Here is a 17790-nt window from a genome sequence, read left to right as displayed (position 1 = left end):
TAAAAGAATGAAGGGACCTAACGAACAAGAGGTAGGAGAAGTGCAAGGTGGGACAGAAGATACAGCTGGGAGCTGAAATAATGGTGAATATTTGTCCAAGGGATTCAGAAAGGATTGGCTGGAATTTTGGAGGATAACTTACAAAACAACTTTTTTATTTTCCTGTTGTTTAAGAAATACGGAACATTTACTAGTAAAGGAATATCTTCTAGAAGTTGTGGGCTGGCTGGTCGACAGTGTATCAGGAAGAAGCATGTGGCTGGGGCAGATGGGAGAGTATAAGGGCAGGAATGAAGGCAGAGGAGGGACTGTGGGTGTGAGCCGAACAGAAGAACACCATGAATGAGAAAAAGAGAAGGTTGGTTGAATTGATATTGAAAAACAAACTAATGGCAATAGCCTTATGTTGTATACTCATGAGATATTAAGGAAAAATAACCTTCCTATGAATTACCCAGGTAGAAATTTTGGAAGATCTATTCTACTTCCAATTCTTTCAAAAAAAAAAAAAGTGGAAAATAATGAGATAAGAGGAAAAGTTTCAGCCTTTGAGATTTTCATACCACAAGGTCATCATCATGAACTAATCTGCCATTGCCAAGACTTAAATGCAGAAAAACTAGGTAACCCAAATCATGCAGCTCTTCTAAAAATAATGCAGTAAAAATCCTTCATTTATGTCATCAAACTATTTCCTACAACTTGTACCTTGTTTTGTACTCCTTAGATTTTCTAGGTCAATTAAAAGCACAGCTTATTTTTTTATATTACATATTGCCCTCAGTTTACCCCTTACCTCTAGAAATGGTTGAATAAATGTTCTCCTTGTTGGCTATGTAACTAGCTCTGAGAGTATAGATTCCTTTGGAATTTCTGAGTGCTCAGCATCTTTTTTCAAGATGCACTACCCCCAACTCAACAATCCCACAGATACTATGGGGGGCTAGTACAGCTTTACTTCACTTTGAGGGCTCCTGTCTTAGGTGAAGAAACATTCAGAATGTCACTATATTCTGTTATTCAGATTTTATTTGGTGCTTTATACTAGCCTTTTTTGTTGTTAAAGTGTGTAACCAATTTCTTTGGAATTAACATGTTCCTGTTCTGTGCAGACCACTCTCTGGTCCCAAGACTATTTAGAGGCTAATTCTCCTGGCATTAATTATGAAAATTCTACCTAAAATGACATATAAATGTGACTTTTCTCCAATACATAAGGCAATAGAAAGATCCTCTAAATACTTTTAAATTTAAGATAAATAAGTGACTGCATTTTTATACTTCAGAAACTTCTGGTTAGTCTTTAGGGATACTTCAGATATACAACTCTGTAGGTAATAAAGGTAGTAATACTTTGTAGATGTAAATGTCATGTCTAGATCTAAAGTGAGAAGAGTTAGACATATTAAATAACACTGTGAGAATGAATGTATATAATTGTATTTCTCACACAGAAGACAAGTGTAGACACCTGCACACGTACATATATGTGTGTATGTAACCCACTCCCATCAATTTTACTACTTTTCACAAGCTACTCAAATTCTACCTTCATGGCCTGCCACCCAAATCTTCTGGTAGAAATATTTTTTCACATCTCTCCCTCCTACTTCTTTCCCCCCACACACTTATGGTATGTGCAGTTTCGCCAGACCCGTGTGAAGACAGGGGAACATTGATGGGATTTCTTTTCACAAGTGTGGGAACGAAAATCCTTCCCAATGAAAACATCTGTCTCTGTTCAAGTCATGCCCAGTTATCCCCCAAAAGAAATGTTCTGATTAACTTTTTTTTTTTTAAAGTCTTAAGATAGCAGTTTGTGTAGCAGATCTAATTAAGAAGTTTATGTAACAGATCTGCAGGGTTTTTTCCTTCTTCAACTGGGTTCTTTGAGCTCAGTTTGAGTGTTACTAGCTTTCGCTATGCAACGGCCAAGTGCTTCCCGGGCTGAAAATTATCAGCTTTTGTGGGATACTATTGCCTCCTTAAAACAATGTGAGCAAGCTATGCAACATGCATTCATTCCGGTAAGGAAAATTTCCTTTTATTTTCCTAAAGATTTTTTTCTTTTTCCTTTTATAGCTGTAGATAAATGGCATGTGTTATATGCATTTAAAGATGTGGTATCTTCTCTGTAGCTCTTATATGGAATAAATATATCTCTCTTTCTCCCTATGAAGTCTGAATTCTTAATACAGGCAGACATTGATCAATGAGAAAGTAAAGAGTGGTGCAAGCAAACTCGTCCCCCTAAAGAAAGTAGTTTCTAAAAGTAACATGTACTAAAGAAAGGAAACAAGAAGGATATTTCTCGTCTCAGTATTTGACGCAACTTACAGTATGTATTTTTTGGTTGATTCCCTCAGAATTCCTTAGAGTAGCTTGATATATAGATCAAGAATCCAAAGTTAGTTCTTATATTTTGGTTGCTTATCCAAGTAAAATCCACCATAAAATCTCTCTTGAAAAGCATGACTATTCCTTTCATAAAGCAATGATGCACTATTTAGAAATTTGTAAATATAGCTGGTAGAAATGTATACATATGTAAAATAAATTAATAAGTCAATGTCATTGTGTTACACATTGCAGAAATAATGTTTTTGCTTATAATTATTTAACCAGAGGAACCAAGCTGGCTACATTAGATTGGCTGAGATTAGGTAAATGGGACTTTGAAAAAGAGTTTTAAAATATTTGATTCTTTAATTAGATCTTTTTAAGGATTAAGAATAAAGGAATTAAGAAATAAGGGACACTCTCAACAATTAGTCTCTGTTAATAATTATTTGGAATCTCTCAAGTAAAACATTATTTCTGACATAGAAACTCAAGAGACATACCTCTATCCATAGTGGGAATAAACTTTGAAGTTCAAGTTTTTTTCAACCGATGCAAGTTAGGTCCCATTATATTTTTCTCTATAACTTGGGAATCGCCTAAGTGTTTCAAAGGCTGTGCTACATTTAAAGTTCTTCTCATGGAGTACTGTTTTCTAGTTGGATCTCTGTACATTGTCTTGATGTTAAAGACATAAAATATAATTTTTGCAAGGAATTTAAAAACTAATGATGAAAAGCTCTCTAAATCAGATTATGTTATAATGATTCTACATTGAACTGGAATCGGATGTGCATAGTTTGCTCCTATTGTCTTTATTAAACTGTTCTTCCTTTGTTTTATCAAGGAGACTATGATATTCTTTGTGAAGCCAGTATCACCTAATTGTGGAGCAATTTTTTTAGGCAGGCAGTTCTTTTCTCCCTTTTAGGTTCCTTGCATGCACCTCCTCCAATTTATCACCTAACATATCTTGTTACAAGTGTTTTTTTTTTTTTTTTCTCTCTCTCTCTTATATTGTAACTTCTTGGAGTGAAAGAGAAAAGGAAAGTAAGTTGAAGGAAGAAACTAACACTTGTTTTCTTATTTTCCTGTCTTAAACTCCCTACATATAGGATGCATATATCCCCAGGGTCTAGCATAGTGCCTAGCACAACAAGGGGTGCTTGGTGAGCACTTGAGAAATGAAATCAAATAACAAATCTCCAGTTCTAGCATCTTGGCAGTTTTCATTAACAGCTTTGTCTATACTGACCTAATAAAATTATTTCTATTTAAATCCATCTGGAGAAAACAATAAACCTTGACTAAAGCATTGCAATGGGATGATGGTGGGAGCAGCAATGTGTTAATGCAGGGGATAGAGTCTTATGAGGAAAAGAAATAGCCTTGGATTCAATTCCCATAGTCCACGGGCCACTCTTTCTTCCATTCTTGTGTCTGTTCCCAAGTCCCTCTACTGCATACATGCACAGTTTTATTCAGGTTTGTTTCATTTTGACTGCTCTAAATCTGTTTAAAAGATATTAGGAGTTTGTCAATCTCTCAAATCTTATCATTTTTTTCCAAGTCTTGCATTAAATATATCATTATATCATCACAATTTTTGAAGACTGCCTTTAGAAATGATAGCTATTATTAAAATATTACTATCAGAGATAAATCTGTTTAAATTGAGCCTCAGTTTATTTTTTTTTTCTCAGTTTATTTTTTGTCAGAAGATATAATTTAGATCTCAGAAGAAGAATACTAATTCATACTTTTTTAAACCCAGCAATAATGTAATTCATATACTCACACACACGCATATTTACACACACATATACATAAGTGGATGTATGATATACTTGCCTAATGATACCCTGCATTTTTTGAGATATACAAATAAATTCTAAAGATACATATATTTTCCCTATTGAGGAAATGACAAAATATATTGATTTAATCAATTGCCACCTTTAAAATTAACCTGGTTCTCCTTTAAAATAAAATACTAAAAATAAATAATGCACAGAAAATGTAGACATATATTATGTAGCTATCTTAGGAAACCTGACCTGAAAATTTCATGAGCAGGTAAATGTTTGTATATCTCCTATAAGTGTGTATTTCTAACACATCATTAGAATGCAGAGCTACCTACATGGTGTAGACCATGTCTCACACAAGCAATATATTAGCTATAGACAACAAAGAGTTTTTTAGTCAGTGTTCTTCTGTGATAACAATAAACTTGACATAAAATCTCAAGTCATAATAAAATCAATGTCAGAGAATCTAGCTATACAGCCTAAAGTTTATCTTGGTGAGAGGGAACTTAAAGCAGCTGATACCAGGAGAATGTAACTGTCTCAAATAATCTATACAAACAAGGAAGCCAGTCCATGAAATCTTTCAGTGGTCCAGTATTTGACTTCATATAACAGATCATGCCTTATAATGATGAGGTGGACATCAAATCTGGAATCTCAAGCAAATTCATCTATTTGACCCAAGACCACTGAGTATAAAACAGGAACACAGAATTTCCCATATCTTTAGCATAAGTGCCAGCCAAAATAAATTGTAAATATTTATTGGATGGATGAAGAATAAAAAGCTCTCTCTTGAATCTTGTAAATTGGTTCCACCATTGGAACTGTAAGTACATCTTTCTAGACATTTAGTATCTTTGGGGTCCAGGCAAATCAAAAGTTTTGTTGTTTTATTATTCAAGTGAATGGATATGCTTGTAAAAACTACCAAATCAGTAGTTCTTTTCATAGAGACTGACCTGTGTTTCTCTTCAGTATTAGTTCATTCACTTCACTCATCTTTTATTGAGCTCCTCCTATGTTCTAGGCATAGTACAAGCACAGGATAAGGACCTGCAGGTACACTTAAACTTTTATGACACCATCACTTTTGGTCATCACTTTTGTCTCTTTTGGAAGAGACACTTCATTATCTCTTGCCCAAGTAGCACCGCACTGTTTCTTGCTGCAATGAACAAAGTTGATTTTCCTTCTGCTGCTGCTGTTTTAATTCTGTCTTAAGTGAATGCCATGCAGCTTGCTGAGCATTGGGAGAAATACTCAGATGAACCAGGAGAAACCTGATGAAACCTACATCAATTCTGCTCATGAGGAATTTTTTCAAACAGATACACAGATGACTCTAACACCAGAAATTAAGTGTTGAGTGCCCTAAGTACTCCTGAATTACCATAAAAATTAAAAGTAAAGGTGAGAGTTTGGCAGAAAGGTTATCAGCTAGATTTTAAATGTTAAATAAAATATTGGCATGCAGTGATGGCAGTGATGATGGAGGAAGAAGGGCTTCAAATGGAGGGAACCGTAAAGGTACTTACCAATTGCATAAAAGTGGTCCATTTTTCCATCTGCTCATTTATTGAACCAATATTTATTTTAACTACTTTTTATGTATCAGAAAAATTGTGTAATATGACTGAGCATGTACCAATAAATAGGACAAACTTAAACCTGTCCTGAGGGCATTTACATTCTAGGGGAGAAGACAAACATAAATAAGCAATTACATATATATCTGTATTGCACACTTTGATGCCATCCTGTGAGAGTTGTTCATTTCTCAGAGTTGCAATTCTGTATTGCACACATGCATACCCAGATACACATCTATTATCATAGTATAGCAACTGTAGATATTTTTGCAAAGCCTGTACAAACAAGACAAATGGAATAAAATATTCTTTCCCAAACATTTTGTAGTTCTAAAATACCTGTTAATTTCCCTAGCAAACAATTAGTACATCCTGTCTGACACATCCTGGGCTTGACACTCGTAGTTTTAAAAGTGACAGTATTTATTGAACACCTCTTTTATGTTGTGTACTGTTCTAAGCACTTCACACTTTATTTCACCCAATTCTACCAACAACAGTTCTCTAGTGCAGGCACTATCCTCTCCATTTTACAAAGTTTACAGAGGTTAAGTGACTTTCCCATGATCACATAGCTAATAAATGTAAAGAAACTAGTTATGAGACTCCAGAACTTATTTCTTAATGGGTTCACTAGATAAGGAGAAGACCACTAAGACTGAACCAGTTGCAACACATTGTAGTAGAAGCAGCAATCAAGGAATGAACAAGCCACTGAAGATGCAGGAAGATGAGAGTGATCAATCTGCTCAGATTGGAGTTGAAAGATGATGTAGGAAGATTGAAAAGAGAAGTCTTGAGATGGTTTTAAAATAAGTGAAGGAGATAAGAAAGGTGAAACAATAGGTACAAAGGAACTGAGGCATAGAAAAGCAGTGTGGAATGAGAACTAGTTATCAACTTTCCCCAAGTCCTGATCTTCCTCTTTGAGCACCAGGGAAGAAGGTCAGGAACAACAAGGATAAGAGTTTGATCATTCATTTAAAGTCAATCAGAAGAAAATCACTGAATAATTCAGTCTCAGAGTAAGGCACTGGAGCTTTTGAAGAGAATCTTCAGTGGAAAACAAGATGTCTTCCAGACACCTGGCTTCATTCATTACCCTTACTACATATGGCCTGGCCTACAGGTTACACCACCAGTCTGTGCCTGGAAGTGAGGGCATATGAAACAGAGATAGCTTATGTACAGGTATGAAAGAAATGTAGAAAGAGAAAAGGACATGAGAAACCACATGGTCCCTAAAAAAGATACTGAAAGAGATGAGCTGACAGGAACAGTGAGAGACTGGCAGAGGCAACTGTGGCTTCCTGGGTCTCTCAGAATTCCCAGTCCTTAATTCCTATTCATCAAATGGTTAATCTGCTGTGCTTCCTGCCCTTTCAACATGAGAGTTTAGATTTTGCTTAAACTACTATAAGCTACTTTCTATTTTCTGCAGCCAGAAAATCTTTACTAAAACGGGCCAGTTATTGTGTAAGTGGTCCAGGGATAGGAACTAGCCCTACAAGAGCTAGAGGGAAGGCAAGTAAATCAGCTGAATATACTAGGCTTGAAAGATGAGGTTCTGTCATTCAATAATTAACTCACATCACTTCCCCAAGACTTCTCTCACACCTCATAACCAGAGGATGTCTCCCTCATTATTTCAACCTGATTAACACTCACTGAAGAAAAATAAGAGTAGAGAATATGCTCACACTCTGCTTTAATCTATTTTTTTCTTATTTAATCATCACAATGCCAACCTAAAACTGGCCCCATATTATCATCTCCATTTTAGATCAGTAGGGTCAGGTACCTTGTTTAATATCAGACAGATTAGTAAGACCATGAAAGAACTCAGGCCTTCTCACCCTAATCCTACTTGCCTTTCTCTTTTGAACCCAGCATGGGACTTTGCCCCTATTTCTCTTATGATATTTTGTGGCTTTGTATTACAAAAATTTGAGGGATTTCTCTTAATTTTGTATGCTACCATAAACTCCTTACAGGGCAAAACCATGTGCTTGTTCTTCACATTTTCTGCAGTTTCAAGTATAGTACCTTAAATCTGATGTTTGCTAAAAAAAAAAAAAAAAAAAAAACCTATCTGCATGCCCTGATCAATACTTAAAATGTGAAAACATAGGCAACAATGGGATGATAATGAGGGAATAATCATTTTTGTCTGAAATACCTCCTTAAAGCCTGTCTCCTCAGCCTCAGTATCACTTCCGGAGTCCCTGCCTCTGGTCCCTGGATGTTGACTTTGAGCCATTGTAAGCTTAGGTCAGCTCTAAATAGGATTTGCTCAACTATGAGTTTCAGTCCTAGTTCATGGTGTTCCAAGTATGTTTTGTCCTTTCTGGATTCTAAATATTACTTGACTCATCATCCTCAATCATGTCCGATTCATTTTTCTGTTTCATTCCTCTTAGCCTCACTTTGCACTTCTGTCTAGTAATACCCCAGTTTTTAGTCTATTTCCTCCCGGAGAATATGAACAAGGCTATTAATGGAATTCCTATTAGTAAAGGAACAAAGATGACACTTAATCTATAGAGATATCCAACCTAAGGAGGGGGAAAATAACTACATCAGAAGCGACCTGAATAATTGCAACAGCCTGGGACTGCATGAACATTTGCAGATTTCTGGTAAAATGGAATGGGATTGTCACTTTTGTTTTTCAAAAAGGGCAAGAATTTGCTATATTGTTTATCTTCCTCTCTTGTGCAATTTGCATTTTCTTTGACTACTGGTCTTGTGATTCCTGTGCATAGGCATCTTGAGTCCATGAAAAATTAATGCCAGGTGCAGGATGCTTTCTCTTTATCCCATTATTGCTCATTGTACGATGTTTATGTTGACTCATCACAGTGGGTATCAGTGCAGATATATGTTACTGTACAACAGAGTAAAGCCCATTCTCTGCCACTCCCACCTTCCCTACCCACTCCAAAATTTGCAAAAAGAGGCCCCAAAATATTATTGTTACAGAATAGAAAAATAGGCAGTTGTTCAGAGCTAATAATATCAGTCCTCCTCCAAATAGCAAAATGAAATTAAAACATGAACATATCAAATCCTTAAAAAAATTAATGAGCTAATACTAGATATGTTGTACTTGTTTAAACTTCATTTAGATATTTTTATTTAGCAGGGAGATGCTTAGCAACAATGGAGTTTCTAATTTTTATCTTGAAAATAGACTGCTTTTCTACACTGCTACTACTACCTATCTTCTTTATATTGCTTTATCTTACAGTTTTCAAAGCAGCATAAATTATATTCTTTATCAGAAGATATGGTTTATGTATACAATGGAATATTACTCAGCCATCAGAAAGGACAAACACCCACCATTTGCTTCGATGTGGATGGAACTGGAGGGTATTATGCTGAGTGAAATAAGTCAATCGGAGAAGGACAAACATTATATGGTCTCATTCATTTGGGGAATATAAAAAACAGTGAAAGAGAATAAAGGGAAAAGGAGAAAAAATGAGTGGGAAATATCAGAAAGGGAGACAGAACATGAAAGACTCCTAACTCTGGGAAACAAACTAGGGGTGGTAGAAGGGTAGGTGGGCGGGGAGTGGGAGTGACTAGGTGCTGGGCACTGAGGTGGGCACTTGACGGGATGAGCACTGGGTGTTATTCTATATGTTGGCAAATTGAACACCAATAAAAAATAAATTTATAAAAATAAAAAAATTATATTCTTTATCTTTATAACTTAGCAAGCTACACAATACAGGTTTTAACATCTCTGTATTACAAGAAAATTAAACTTGAATGAGTTGAAGTGGCTGGAATCAGAAGTGGTTAAGGAGTAAAATGTAACCTAGTAGAACTACAAACTCAATCCAGTGTACTTCTGCTCAAATTCAGAGTTTTAAGTTACTTTGAAAAATCTAGGTCGGAATCCTTGCTTAACTTTTCTAGACCTCAGTTTATTCTCTGTAAAATTAGGTTTTATATAGATCTTTTCTTTTGGGGGGGGGTGTTTGTGGTTTAAATGAGATAATGTTAAACCTTTAGCACAATATCTAACCAAAGAAAGAGCCCAGGAAGGGTTGTCATTATTAACATTGCTAATTTTTAATGTTATCCTAGTGCATCCTTTTACATATTACATAGGGTTTTTATATATATGATCCCATTTTCTTCTCAAAGAAGCACATTAAGTTGATAAATAATAATTTATATCTCTATTTTTATATGAACGGAAAATTTGACAGTTTAAACAAGGCTAAAATCATAATATAGGTGAGGAGAAGATTCTTAAATTTCAGTCAGATGACCCAAATCTTAAATTCCTCTTATTACTATTTTTATGATATTAAAAATTAGTTTACTATTAAAATCAGGAGTTATACAATCTTTATTTATAGCTGGATGTAACCTTAGAAGTAATTTAGAGAGTCAAGTGACCTGACCAAGTTCTACAGTAATCAACCAGCCCTAGAGACCCATTATCTGCTGACTCCAAGTGCAAGACTAAGAGGTGCTCATCCTATAACATAAAAACATACCACATGAATGTTTTTGTTGAGATAGAGTGGGCAAAGAGGTGTCATAAAATGTAAGGTTGCAAACATTATATTCATAAGGAAGTTATCATCACTTTCCAGTTAGTTAAGGAAATCTTTTATAAAACAAATAAAGGTTTTAGTATGTCTGAGTTTACAGTTTCAATGGACAAAGTGGTCCGAAACTAAACAGGAGAGTCATTCCTGAGAACTACCATTTTGCTCTCTATTTGTGGCAGAGTTCCCCTGCACCATAAAACAACCTCCTCTATGCCTTCATTTCCTTACTTTTATTCTTCTCTTTTACTGTTTCCTTCTCTCCCCTTTAGCCCACATCACCAGATAACACTCTTCCATCTTTACTCTGAAACATACAATTGTAGCCTGAGCCCAGAAGGAGGTAAATTGGCAAGCAGAACCCTTGCTCTGCAGAATAATTGGGGGTACGGGAGCCATTGGAAAGCTGAGAAACCAAGAGTGACATAGACACTGCCACTCTGGGAAGCTAGAGCAGCTGTGGGGCTAGGAACTGGTTGGCATTTTGAACCTAGAGATTTGTAGGCTCTTTGCTGTGGAACAAAGAGTTCATTGCCCAGTCAATGACAATATACAAACACATCTGCAGAATATATTCTTTGGCATCAGCAAATACTAGCAGTAGCTAGCCAGCTTCTATTTTTCTAGCCTTCATTCACTTCTTCTTTTTATCTACTTTATTCTGTGGTTTTCCCCAGTGAAAATAATTCTAAATATAACATTAATTTTGAAGACAGAATGGATAAAGGGAGTTTGATAGACACATAGATGTTATCAGAATTTAAATAAGGGAAATAGATCTAAAAGTGTTATCTACTTTGTTCCTTCTGTAACCCAGCCAGCCCATGTGCCATGTTTCAGAGGCAAGTATTGAAATATCTTCCAATCTAACATGAACACAAGCACACTATAGGTTACTAAAAGTGAACCAAACTTATGTATCCTCTTTGTCTCTCTCCCTAACATTTCCTCTCATGCAAAAAAAAAAAAAAAATTTAAAGATGAAATATTTTAAGACTTACTCTGTGGTTTAGCCTATTACATTTTTAAACTTTGACTGAATGATCTAGTATCAAATTATGTTTGATGGGGAAGAAATGAAAGCAGAGGCTGGAATTTAGAAAATTCTTCCTTTTGGAAATAAGACTTATAGAAAATGGAGAAAAGCAATGATAGAAAAAAGAGTTTGATGATACTTCTTTACTTCACTTCAAATCTTTTTGAGTTTTTAATATAAGAGGGGATTCTTGCCACTAATTGCATGGTCTTAAGGACAGATAATTAACTGGCTCACAAGAAAAACAAAATATAGATTATAAATATAGAGCAAGATGTTCATAAATGCATTCTGAGGTACCTTGTCTAAGATATACAGAACCTCCTCCCTTAGCCAATTCATTTGAAGCCACTTTATATCATTGATCTTTTTCCAATTTGATTTTTGTCTTATTTAACTATGACTTTCTTAATATCCTATCTTCTAACTTTTTGTATCTGGATGATAAAAGCAGAGAACATCATTATCCAGAAAGAAGATTTGTATAGTATCCCTGCTTTCTTTCTACTATTTGCCAGCAGAACAAAATTTATGATGAGTGAACTCAAATCCTTGATGAGACATAGACTCTTAGAGGTCATCCATTTCACTCTCTACCCCTGAAATACAGAAATAAGTAGGGAGGCTCAGTGAATTGCTTTTTTTTTTTTTTTTCCCCTGAGTTACTGAACTTGTTGGATCTAAAACTTCAGTGTCCTGATTCCCAGTCCAGCCATCTTTATTCCAATGACATAATCTTTCAGCTGGATTGTGGCTGCTTCCAGGGAAATAAAGTACCTGACATTTGATGGCCATGCAAAAACTACCTGGGATACTAGGTTGACTCCTTTATGAATAATTTCAAACATTCTTATATTAAAAAAATAGATAGCTATGAAGTAATATTAAAACTATATGAACTTTTTGAAATTTCAAATGAATGTTTAGTTTTGGGTGAATCTTTTGATACAGGCCTTCACACTCATCTGAAAAATTTAGCAAGTTCTTAAGATCCCATTTTGCTTTATTTGTGATTTTTGAGTCTTTAGCTTTTCATTAAATCATATGCTTCCTTCTGCCTTTCCAACTTCTGAAATGTACAGCTGGATGTAAGTTAGAGCATGGAACAATTTCAGAACTACTTTCCTCACTTTATACGGTGTATTATGCAACAAATATATGGATTTGGAGTCAAGAGTGACCTTTGGGGAAAACTGGACAGCCAAAAAGAATGAAACTGGACCATTCTTTTATAACATACACAAAAGAATGAAACTGGACCATTCTTTTACAACATACACAAAAACAAATTCAAAATGGATTAAAAACCTATAAAACCATATGAATCCATATAAGACCTATAAAGCCATAAAAATCTGAGAAGAGAATACAGTCATAGCAATTTCCTTCTAGATATGTCTCCAGAGGCAAGGAGGAAAAATAAACTATTCAGACTACATCAAAATAAAACTCTGCTATGCCATGAAAGAAATAATCAACAAAACTAAAAGGCAACTTACTGGATGGGAGAAAATTTTGCAAATGACATGTCCAAAAAAGGGCTAGTATCCAAAATATGTAAAGAACTGATACAACTCAACACCCCCTAAAACAAATAAACCATTTTAAAAATGGGTAGAAGATATGAACAGACATTTCTCAAAAAAAAAAAAAAAAAAAAAAACACATCCAGATGGCCAATATACACATGAAAAGATGCTCATCATTATCATCAGGGAAATACAAATTAAAACTACAATGAGATATCACCTCACACTTGTCAGAATGGCTAAAATCAAAAACACAAGAAGCAACTGGTGTTGATGAGAACTTGGAGAAAGGAGAACACTCATGCACTGTTGGTAAGAGTGTCAACTGGCACAGCCACTGTGGAAGATAGTATGGGGATTCATCAAAAAGCTAAAAATAGAACTACCTTATGATCCAGGTACTGCACACTACTGGGTATTTACCCAAACTTGGCTCCACTAGTTCTTAATGTAGTGACCTTGGATAAATTGCATTACAGGCCCATTCCTCACTTTCATTATCTGTATAATGAGCATAATTATAGCAGGTAATTCATTAGCTTGTAATAAGAAGTAGAAAAGAATAAATATAAACAACCAGCATATGATAGGCATAGAAGAGTCTTTCTGCTTATAACTGTCCTTAGTTTACATGTCATACTTCAGACTAGTATAGTCTGTAGTACAGAACAAGTTCCAGATGCTCCCATCAATGTGGTACAAGAGTAGTCACCAGTGGGCAGGGGGGAGTTACCCCTTTCTACCCATTTTACCTAATCTGTTGCCTTATGGGTTTCTCATGAGTCCTATGTCTTGCTGCTGTGGCTCTAGTTTCAAAGGTTTAAAACCCATTAACAAACATCTTTGAGTACACTGTATAATGGGAGTGTAGCACTAATGGGAGTGTAGATGGGGGAGGCTGGCAAAGAAATAAGAGTCCTGCCCTCAAAACAATTACAGTTTTAGCAAGGAGATAAAAATATCACACATGAATCAGTTAGCCATCAACATGTATAAGAACAGGAAGAAGCAATCATTAAGAATGTCAGAGTTTAGTACTTTCACATAATTTCTTTCCTTTAACACTTATAAGTCAGTGTGAACTGAAGTAATACAACTAGTGAATGCTTTAAAATTTGGGGGGAAACGATGGGTAGATAGATTGAGACCTGCAGCCAGGATTAAGGAAACTTTCATGGAAAATCTAGGGCTTTAGATTGTCCTTGAAGGATGGATAAAATTTGGTTAGGCAGAGAGGAGGGGACCATGATTGATTCATGATATAAAAGAAAGAAGAATGTAAATAGTATCCTATGATAGATATGAGCACGGTGTGTGCTTGGAGTAGTGAGAAACTTGGCTTTATGGAAAGAAAGGAGAGAGAAGAGAGAAATAACACCATTTATTGATCACCCTACTGTGTACAAGACCTTGATCTATGAACTACAGAAGAAACTAGGCCTACCTTAGCCTAGTGAACCAAGTTGACTGCTTGCTTAGAATTCTGGTATCTAAGTGTGAAAATACAACTATACTGCTGAGATTATAGCTCTTTGGTGGCTTAGCAAAAAGGAGCAGATGGTATCCACATGGATCTTTTCAGGAGTAGCACCACATGGAGTGAATCAGTGAATTAAGTATGTATGGTTATATGGCATGGGGCACATTGACTAAACCACTTTTGAGATTTGAGCTAATGACTCCATTTTTTTATGCAATCTCCAGAGAGCATTTGCATAAATAAAACAGGTTTGTAAATGCTCAGTGTGAATCAGTGGAATTTGTGGCAGAAATGGAGAAAAGTAAGGGATTTAGAGTCAAAGGACCTGGGTTTGAATCCCAGCTTTGTTCTTCTCTAGCAGTCTGATATTAGGAAATTCAGTGAATCATTCTACACCTCAGTTTACATATCTATAAACAGAGGAAATTCCACCAGTCCCTCTGGGATCTGTGAGGAGTAAACAAGAAAAGAAGTAAAAGCCTATCATATTTGCCTGGCACACAATGGGTATTTGCTCAATCAATGTTAGTTTCCTTTCCTCTTTCTGTGGAAGTTAAATGAGCTAACATATATAAATACACTCTATAAATTACAAAGCATGGTATTAGTGATCAGTATAATGCAAGTATCAGTTTGGGTTTCAGTGGTGATCTGAAGTTTTGGTGAGTCATTTATTTTTGCCTTTTATACTAAGTGCGGAGGGGTATGTGTCAGGGGAGCTGGGTGGAAATCCAAAGAGTTCTAATATACAGTAGTTCAAGCAACTTTTATCTCCTATTCTAAGTGGGATTAATTCTAGAGAGAAAATAAAGTCTCCTTGGTTCCCCACTTTTTGCAGGCCACCCCATCTTTTCTGTACCCAGGACAGATGTACTTGACGTAGCCTAACTGAGGTCTTTAAGATACCGTCTATTTTCTGCAAAACATTACACTACCTTGTATTTTAAAGGAAGATCAAGCAAGCACGTTAACACTTCAACCCAGAGGGATAATAGACTAATAGCGGGTTTTCAAGGATCAGTGATGGAAGTTGTGTTAACTAGCACAGATTTCTGGAGACCTAAAATTAAAGCAAATGTTTTGCAGTTGTATAGGAGTTACCCATGTAGGAGCCAGACTTCTAGGTTTGACTCTTGGCCCTGTTATCACCAGCTGGATGACCCTGGGCATGTTAGCCTCAGGCTAACTGAGGCAGTTTCCTGTAAAGTAAATATTATTTTTATTATTAAGAGAGTTCAGGCAGGCAGAGATGAATTGAATTCAGGCCAAACATGCATCTGCCATTTTCCCCCCAATGTTCTTTCCTTTTTTCCTAAAGATTTTTGTTTGTTTGTTTATTTATTTACTTATCTATTTATTTCAGAGAGAGAAAAGAGCAACTGTGGTGGGAGGGCTAGGGAGAGAGAGGAAGCAGACTCCCTGATGAGTGGGAGTCCTTGTGGGGATACATCCCCAGACTGGGAGATAACAACCTGAGCCAAAACCAAGAATCTGACACTCAACTGACTAAGTCATCCAGGTGCCCCCCTTTTTTCCCAATGTTCTGAGCTAGGCTGATGGTTAGCTAGGTATGTAGGTATCTGTGCATTTCTTTAGGTGTTAGGCAGAGGAGCCAACGACTTTGCTTCCTCTAGAGTTGTTCCCCTGAGACATCTGGCCATAGTCATTAACCTGTAAGTTAACCCTTGCCTAGTTAAGCCTCAGACACTCCTGCTATTGTCACCTACCCTCGTGTTACTGCCTCAGTGCCCTTAGTTGTATACATGTGGGAGGGCAGGGGCTATGTCACTGTAGGGTAAGGGCAAACCAGGGCGCATACCAGAACCACTTGGTGCTACTGTTGGTGATGACTCAGAGCTCTACTGGATCAAACTGCATGCACCTGGTTGGTCTTATAGAGAATATGAAAAGGAGAAAATCCAGGAAAGCAAAAAATAACCACAGTGATAAATAATATAAACTTACATCTGTGGAGTACCACTCTTTTTGCTTCACATGCATTATTTCTCCAGCTACCTTCTTGGGAAATAGGTTAACTGGAAAATAGGGTTGTCCCATTTTTAAGTGGGGGTTTGAAAGAGATTAAGGGACTTGGAAACCCTCTGAGAATTGGTGAATTGAATCTGAGTCAGTACGGTGAGAAATGTTTCTGCAGACAGTGAAAGAGGAACTAGCAACTTGTAGGACAGAAAAACAATTGCATTTTAGCCTGGAAAATTTCAGCAGAGGGAATCAAGGATAAGATGGTGATTATGAGCATGAGATCTGGGGCTAGAAAGACATGGGCTTGAATCCTGGTTGTGGTCCGCTTAGATTTGTGACCTTAGGCAAATGACTTAGATACTTTGAGCCTCCCTCACACCCCTCCTTTTCTTTTCTTCTGTCTTTCAAAATGGGAACAAAAACATTTTCCTTAAAGCATTTTGAGAAGTAATGCATTGATGCATCTTGAGTACTTACCACAGCCTCTGGAACATAATAGTCATTTAATAAATGACTGAGTCAGGATACTATGAGAAATCAGATAGTGATGATGCTCAGGGGCAATTGCAGGTTCCTGATAAATCCTTCAAGTAGGGGGAGGACCCTGCGAATGCCCAGGATGTGGGACTCCAACTTGACAGATTGTGATAAAGGAGAGGGAAGAAAGGGTATTATTTCTAGCAGAGAGCTAGAGGTGGGAAGTTGAGGCAGAAGTCTCCTCCACCCCAACCACATCACGTTTTTCATTTCCAGAATGGACCAACATAGTGGAGGATTAGGGGGGAAACCTGAAACAAAATAAAGTTATCCTGAGTTCAGTCCTTACCTTACCAATTCAGTACTTAATATTTAGATATCTCATTTCAGACCTAATGCTAGATATTTCATTTTAGACCCATATTCTACTTCCCTGGTTAGAATTCAAAGATGGTCTGATTGGGGCTCAGCCCAGTGTGTGAATTGTGGGAATTGTTGGTGTGAATTGTGATGCTAGACAGGTAATAATCTTGTAGCAACTGACCTAAGTCAGCTAATATTTACCTTGAAATTTGGAGATCTTTGGCTGTCTCAGTGAAATCACACATATACACAAATGGACTTGTTTAAAAATGTTCAGTAGCTTCCATTTTGTTTCAAGTTGTCATGTCATAGCATAAATGAAAGTTATTTATAGGACCTGTGTTACTTCTTACCTAGTCAGGAGCCTTGTCTTTTGAGACTGAGAAGATAAACCAAGGATACAGTGCCCCCAAAGCAGCTAACATGTTATTATTGCCATATTTTACCTTCTATTGATTTGGCTTGACAGCCCCTTACTCTCAACTTGCATGTCCCAGGTCATTTTAAATCCCTGCACAGTTCTTGACCCCATCAGCATCACTGTTCAGTTCCTGCTGTATTTAGGTCCCTTGACTGTGTGGGTTTCTCTCCTTTCCACTTAGCTT

The 17790-nt window shown here is 36.4% G+C and overlaps 1 protein-coding gene and 1 long non-coding RNA gene across 35 annotated transcripts in view; one reads left to right on the top strand and one right to left on the bottom strand.

Annotated features, from left to right (window-relative positions):
* The window catches only part of DLG2 (discs large MAGUK scaffold protein 2), a 1975849-nt gene that overhangs the window by 1235681 nt on the left and 722378 nt on the right, over positions 1 to 17790 (top strand). For 2 of the 30 annotated variants that reach the window (XM_072794868.1, XM_072794864.1), the window contains exon 1: positions 1876 to 2027. The exons of 26 other annotated variants lie outside the window; for them this stretch is intronic. In XM_072794868.1, coding sequence (XP_072650969.1) covers positions 1923 to 2027 — 105 coding nt within the window. In that variant the 5' untranslated portion in view covers positions 1876 to 1922. Of the gene's footprint in view, positions 1 to 1875; positions 2028 to 17790 lie in introns of those variants that run through there. 2 more of the 30 variants (XM_072794872.1, XM_072794870.1) reach the window with 1 other exon arrangement.
* Positions 1 to 17790, bottom strand: part of LOC140615097 (uncharacterized) — a 125264-nt gene that overhangs the window by 39222 nt on the left and 68252 nt on the right. For 3 of the 5 annotated variants that reach the window (XR_012015775.1, XR_012015771.1, XR_012015772.1), the window contains exon 5: positions 15298 to 15561. The exons of the other annotated variants lie outside the window; for them this stretch is intronic. This is a non-coding gene — a long non-coding RNA (uncharacterized lncRNA). The remainder of the gene's footprint in view (positions 1 to 15297; positions 15562 to 17790) is intronic. 5 annotated transcript variants of the gene reach the window in all.

Source organism: Canis lupus, chromosome 23, assembly GCF_048164855.1.
Source record: "Canis lupus baileyi chromosome 23, mCanLup2.hap1, whole genome shotgun sequence".
NCBI lineage: Eukaryota > Metazoa > Chordata > Mammalia > Carnivora > Canidae > Canis > Canis lupus.
Note: the sequence above shows the minus strand (reverse complement) of the source record. Positions and strands in the feature narration are given on the sequence as shown.